General features: G+C 44.6%; 1 protein-coding gene across 3 annotated transcripts in view; it reads right to left on the bottom strand.

Moving 5' to 3' along the window:
* Positions 1-6,298, bottom strand: part of LOC115561308 (alpha-2-macroglobulin-like protein 1) — a 29,260-nt gene extending 22,962 nt beyond the window's left edge. For all 3 annotated transcript variants that reach the window (XM_030381262.1, XM_030381261.1, XM_030381260.1), the window contains exons 1-4: positions 6,143-6,298; positions 3,631-3,811; positions 3,069-3,225; positions 55-107 (exon numbers count right to left, since the gene is read on the bottom strand). In XM_030381262.1, the coding sequence (XP_030237122.1) occupies positions 55-107; positions 3,069-3,225; positions 3,631-3,811; positions 6,143-6,219 (468 nt within the window). In that variant the 5' untranslated portion in view covers positions 6,220-6,298. The remainder of the gene's footprint in view (positions 1-54; positions 108-3,068; positions 3,226-3,630; positions 3,812-6,142) is intronic.
* Positions 6,299-7,300: the final 1,002 nt, after the last annotated feature.

Below are 7,300 nucleotides of genomic sequence, written 5' to 3' on the forward strand. Positions count from 1 at the left end.
AATTCATGGCCCTCCAGTTTGATGAAGGATTGTAAATAAGACGACATCACGTACCAGCTCATTGAAAGGGATGAAGCCAGCGTCCATGGAGACGATCCGGAACTGGACTACAAATAAATAAATTCAGGTGTATTCAAATATACAGGTGCTGGTCATATTATTAGAATATCATGAAAAAGTTGATTTATTTCATTAATTCCATTTAGAAAGTCAAACCTGTAGAATGTATACATTCATTCCAAACAGACTGATACATAATAAGTGTTTTTTGCCAAAAAGAAGATGATTATAGCTGACAACCAATGAAAACCCTAAATTCAACATCTCAGAAAATTAGAATATGGTGAAAAGGTCAGATATTGAAGACACTTGGTGCCACACTCTAATTAGCTAACTAACTCAAAACACCTGGAAAAGCCTTTAAATGGTCTCTCGTTTTGATTCTGTATGACACACAATCATGGGGAAGACTGCTGACTTGACAACTGTCCAAAAGATGACCATTGATACTTTAAAGAAGGAGGGCAAGACACAAAAGGTCATTGCCAAAGAGGTTGGATTTTCCCAGAGCTCTGTGTCCAAGCACATTAATAGAGAGGCGAAGGGAAGAAAAAGATGTGGTAGAAAAGAGTGTACAAGCAAGAGGGATAAACGCGCCCTGGAGAGGATTGTCAAACAAAACCGATTCAAAAATGTGGGGGAGATCCACAAAGAGTGGACTGTAGCTGGAGTCAGTGCTTCAAGAAGCACCACACACCGACGTATGCAAGATATGGGCTTCAGCTGTCGCATTCCTCGTGTAAAGCCACTCTTGAATAAGAGACAACGTCAAAAGCGTCTCGCCTGGGCTCAAGACAAAAAGGACTGGACTGCTGCTGAGTGGTCCAAAGTTATGTTTTCAGATGAAAGTAAATTTTGTATCTCCTTTGGAAATCAAGGTCCCAGAGTCTGGAGGAAGACAGGAGAGGCACAGAATCCACGTTGCCTGAAGTCCAGTGTAAAATTTCCACAGTCAGTAATGGTCTGGGGTGCCATGTCATCTGCTGCTGTTGGTCCACTGTGTTTCCTGAGGTCCAGGGTCAATGCAGCAGTCTACCAGGAAGTTTTAGAACACTTTATGCTGCCTGCCGCGGACCAACTTTATGGAGGTGACGATTTCATTTTCCAACATGACTTGGCACCTGCACACAGTGCCAAATCTACCAGTACCTGGTTTAAGGACCATGGTATCCCTCTTCTTGATTGGCCTGCAAACTCACCTGACCTTAACCCCATAGAAAACCTATGGGGTATTGTGAAGCGGAAGATGCGAGATGCCAGACCCAACAATGCTGAAGAGCTGAAGGCCACTATTAAAGCAACCTGGGTTCTCATAACACCTGAGGAGTGCAACAGACTGGTCGACTCCATGCCACGCCGTATTGCTGCAGCAATTCAGGCAAAAGGAGCTGCAACTAAGTATTGATTGCCATACATGCTGAAACTTTCCATGTTCATACTTTTCAGTTGGCCCACATTTCTAAAAAATCATTTTTTGTACTAGTCGTAACTAATATTCTAATTTTCTGAGATACTGAATTTGGGATTTTCAGTAATTGTCAGTACTAATCATCCAAATTAAAAGAAATAAATATTTCAAATATATCACTCTGTGTGTAATGAATTGATATAATATGTAAGTTTCACGTTCTGAATATAATTACTGAAATAAATCAACTCTTTCATGATATTCTAATAATTTGACCAGCACCTGTATATTCAAGTGTGGACATTCAGATTGCACATGAGTCAAAGGTGATCACAAACAATCAAAAGGACAGCCATATTTTCTAATAAAACAATAATCAAAACTAGAACAATTTGGTTTCAAGGAAACCAAACCCTCCGAGGTATTTCAGATGAAACCCCTCTATCCATAAGTGATATGGATCAATCCTAGTCCAAAGTTCCCCTTAAAAGGTATTTCAGATGAAACATGATGTAGACGGTCACTAATGCCCCTTTTCCACCAACAGTACCAGCTCACCTCGCCATGACTTAGCGTGGCACAACTTGGTTTGGTTTCAGGCACGTTGTGTTTCCATCTAGAAAGTATCTCTTTAACGTGGGCGGGTCATCATAGCACGCATGCACGAAACTGCGACATATATGCGACACATTATCAGACAGTGTTATGCACAGAAGCGTCTCCACCTCTGTCACGGTCCACGGCGTGCTCTTGCGCGCTGATCCTGCCATGTTCAATTATCAATCACTATTTTTGACGCTGATGCTAGTATTTAAAGATGCCGGGTGTTGGTTGTCGGGTGTCGGGTGTCAGGCTCGGACGTCGCGCTCATCATTATTCGGCCAGTGGCGTAACTCTGGCCAATCAGTGGCCAGTAGGCTGTTTACGGTATGATCAGATCAGCTCTCTTGGAACCTCGACGGAGGTGAGACTGAAAAAGTACCAGACACCAGGTAACTAATTTTGGCGGACCGAGTCGAGGCAAGTTGAGCTGGTACTGTCGGTGGAAAAGGGGCATAAGCAATATGGAATTAATCCTGGTCCAAAGTTCCCCTTAAAGGTATTTCAGACTAAACATGATGTAGTGGGTCTCTAAGTGATATGGATTTAACCTGGTCCAATGTTCCCCCTTAAAGGTATTTCAGATTAAACACGATGTAGTGGGTCGCTAAGTGATGGATTAATCCTGGTCCAAAGTTCCTGTTAAATACACAACAGTTCTTATCATGCCCACCCCCCTCAGGTTGTTGTGGGTGGAGACGGTGAAAGGCTGAACAGCAATATGAAAGAATAAGAGTCTGCCAGAAGTGGTTAGGAGGCATTGTCTATGTATTGATGAAGGACGGGGACTAGCTCAAACAGACTTTTGGTTTTCCTTTCACAACAGCAAGAGAATACAAATATAATTTCCAGGTTCACGGAAGCCCAAAAGCCTACGCTTTGATCCAACCTATTTATTGCAGTAAACAAAAAATGCAGAGCAAAATTTGTGACTACTGCAATACAGTGTTTCCCTCTCCCTGTAGGCTGGAGGCTTGTGACGGGGTGAGCACATGTGTACCAGTCTGTCCAGGCTTGTAGAGCGGCTTGTCCGTCACGATCAGATGAAGGAAGGCTGGAGGGGCGATGAGGACCTTGGTCTCCTTGCTCATGACGGCACTCTCCCCCTGGATGGTCACATTGACCGTGGCCACCGTGCTGCTGGTCACAATGGGAACCTGCAACACCACCCGCCCCATCATCAAGGGCTCAACGTAGCTTTGAGGTACAACAACGATGCACTGAGATACATTCTGCTGACGGACGCCCCGACCCCGACACCAGTACCTGGACGCCGGCCCCATACAGGACTCATGTCCTGGTACAACCTCACCCATATAACCACCACATACCACGTTACGCAACATGACGTAACATTGAAGAGCCAGGAACCCCAAACATTGTAGTTACTCTTAAACGTGGTTATCTATGCGTTAGTGGTTACATTACAGTGGTTAGTAGGGGTAGTAGGGGGGGGTCTAGACTACTGATGATGAATGGGACTTTGGATAAAACCCTGCTCCGTTGAAATTTGTTTAAATAATGAAGTCATTTGTTGGTATTTCTCTACTAGAGGAGCAGACCTGAAAGGTGGAGCAGCCGTAGTAATCCGTGGAAACCGTCTCCTCCAGGATGACGGTGCTCCCGGACTGCGCCTCCAGAGTCACCCTGAGGGCCAGCGGCTCCGGGGGGGAGAGGACGTGGGCGCACAGCGTCTCAGATGCCCCTCCGGTCACCCTGGAGCTCACAGTCACGGCGTAGATGCTGACGAGAGGAGGAGCAGCGGGGATCGTGATGTCTGTGGTCAATATTAACGGGATTTCTCTTCATTGATGCTCCCATCTGATTAATATTACAACTTATTGTTTACGTATGAAATATAACTATATTATTGGATATGTTCATGTGCTTAGATGTTTTGGTCTTTGTATTAATTGTACCTACTATTCTTGAATCATTGTTATTTCTGTCTGTCTTTTACACCCTGGTATAACCAAAAGCATATCCCTTGGTGGACTTGATTGCAAGCAATGTAAAGGAAAAAACACTCAAATGCTTCTATGTACAAACATTCCTGTGTAATGGCAGATTGGTTCAACAGTACTAATGATGTGTTCAAAAACGTTCCCAAAACCCCTGATATTATTTTTCTGGCTAAAGATAGGAGGGAGGAGCTGTTGATGGAGGTAGGTTGGGTCTTTGACCTATATATGGACATAGCCTTTTATGACAAAATAACCAAATACCAGCCCATCAGTACAAGGATCAGAGACATAGGTTATGAATGCAAATTGTTAGCATTAATCTTTGGCAGTTTGGGGCAAGTCCACAAACTCACAGTCAGTGGGCTTGGACTGGCAGGGCTCTCAAAAACCAGAGGTAAAAAACTGGCCAAATTCTGTTCTATTTCAGCTACAATAGGCAGCCTTGCTGTGTGGCACAGGTGATGTTTCTTGTATCCTTGAGTATCAAAGCCTGTTATCTTGTTATCTAATATTTTTATCCTTTCACTGTACTTTCTCTGAATGTAATTTGGTGGATTCAAATAAATTATTCAAATGTGCGTGCGTGCGTGCGTGATGTACACCAACCTGTTTTGAGAGTGCACGATTGCATAACAGCATTTGGTGTTGTCCAAGTAGGGGCGGATCTACAGGGGGGGGGGCCCACTTTAGAGCCTTTCAACCCCAGCTGCCCCCCTAACCTTTTGTTCTTAAAACTGTAGGCCTATTTGTAAAATAAATGAAACCGCCACTATGTCCACAAGCCTCTCAAAGCATTGAAACAAACTAGAAAATGAACCGAAGGTGAAGATTTGGAAATGTAATCTTAGGCCCATTCCCCTCAAACGTAACCTCTTGCAACAAAAAACGGTGTTGTATTAGAAGTCTTGTAGGCAGTGGCGGTTGGTGATCAAAAATGTTGGTGGGGCACAGTAATAGACTGGGGGTCTGGGGGTCCCCCCCCCCCCTAAAAAAATGGAATTTAATAGATTTGATTTCCTGTATTCTGGTGCATTTTGGGGATGGCCGTATACCTATTTACCTACTATTCATTCAGATTCATAGCCTACATCCTGACTTGCAGGGCCTAGACAAGCTTACACTGCATATACAGACCTACTTTATGGCCATTCCACCAGCCATCGCTATTTCACCCATTCATTGTTGTTATTCTGATATTGAGACAAATCATGATCACTGTCCTATAGCGTCCATTTTTTGTGAGTCTCAATGTCTACTTCAAATGAAGTTGGAAATATGGGACAGTTGCTTCATTTTGTTTATATGCTACAGGCCGAAAGACTAAATTAATATGTAACTTACTTGGTCCTTTTAAGTGTAACATTGCTTGGGGAGTCCAATTCCTCCACTGAAAAGGGTGGAAAGTGCTTACTTCTAACTCTCTGCTAGTTAGCGATCCATCTCTTCTCTACATGTAGTAGCGAATGCTGCTGAGGCAGGTACCCTATTTGATTGATTCGATGAATCGTCCAATCATGTGGTGATAACAAAAATTGGCCTGGGGCGCACACTGGTGCGACCCGAGGGCGAATTTTCTTGCGCCAATGAAAAGCTGACTCTGCTTGATAGACAGCAAAAAGTTAGCGAGTTTAGATTGACTTCAACGTGGCCGGCGCCCCTGACTTGGAGGAGGGCTTTATTTCGAATGACCAATAACAAGCCTAGCCCAAATCATTGACGTTCTTCAGACGCATTTAAATGGTTGCTGGCAGTGACATGTATATCACACAATTAAACGATAAACGCTATGTATTTTTGTTGATTTATTTCGTATTGATAATAGTTGCTTAATAGTTGGCAGATATATTCAAGTGAATATTTCACGGAGGGGCGGCGCCCTAGCGCTCTCCCACCGCCACTGCTTGTATGCCTACGTTTAAGGATTCTTCCCACGTACTGTCGTCTCATGCCCCCTTGCCGAGACCCTTTGCCACCCCATGTCTATGTTCCAGATCCGCCAGTGTTGCCCCGTAATGGATTTTGAAACGAAATATCTTATATCGCTAAGTGTGTTTCTAACGTTGCTGCATAAACCCAGATCCACGGACCTGCCTTAAGTGTGCATACTTACGTTTCGTTGAGGTGGGCGCGGGTTGGAGACCAGGCAAACGCTGTCCAAACCAGCACGCATAGCAGGATAGGTGCCATGATGCTGCTTTCTGCGGAACACACCAACCAGAGTGTGGCCACGGGAGGTCCAGCTGCTCAGAGTATGAAGCAAACCCATTTAATCAGGCTATTTATACCCCAACTATCCAGCCACTCCTACCAAAATCAGGCGGACCACTGCCTCCTCCCTAGTCCCCATGAGAAGTCGAATTTAGGGGAAGTCCAAAAAATAAAAAAAAAGTCCATTCCCCCCATTAACACCCACACCCCCAGTTTGAATCCATGCAGAACAGCAGAAGCCAGTCAAGGCTTGCTTTGAGTAAATGTTTTTAAATGAGCAAGATTTCACAGGGATGAAGATGTACAGATTCTCTTAGTACATTATAAAAAGCGTTTGCAATATGAATGAGCTATATGTAATGCGTGGTGGGACAGCAAATGGCAACGTGCCAGCGACCCTTCAACAGGAATGACCATGAGTACGGGCCGCCTGCTCCTGGTAGCAGCCGACTGCAGTTCCAGAGGTGGTCAGTGGAGGGCAGCACCGCTGTCGGGCTGCTGGGATAGTTATTCATGTTTCTTATTTTTCTTTCTTCTATCTAGGGAGGAGCTCATTAAAATCTGCCTTCCCAATTTGGGGTGATGAAATCTGTATTAAATCAATATTAACCCCCTCCTCCTCTTCCTCCTCCTCCTCCTCCTCATTTTTTCATTGCCCCAGCAGAATTCCTATTAAACATGTATGGAGCACATTTCTAATCTACCATCTGTTGATTCCCCCTCCCCCCACCATCCCATCACACACCCTAACCATGCAGGCATGCACACACACATACACAGAAACAAATACACTCTCACACACACACACACACACACACACACACACACACACACACACACGTATGCAGGCACACAGACACACATGTTCACACACACACACACACACACACACACACACACACACACACACACACACACACACAAAAACACACACGCACGCAAACAGGGACGCATATAAACACCAATGCAGGCACGAGCCCAAACACACACACACACACACACACGCATGCAGGCCTGCACACAAACACACACACACACGCATGCAGGCATGCATACACAA

This window comes from Gadus morhua, chromosome 16, assembly GCF_902167405.1.
Source record: "Gadus morhua chromosome 16, gadMor3.0, whole genome shotgun sequence".
Lineage (NCBI taxonomy): Eukaryota > Metazoa > Chordata > Actinopteri > Gadiformes > Gadidae > Gadus > Gadus morhua.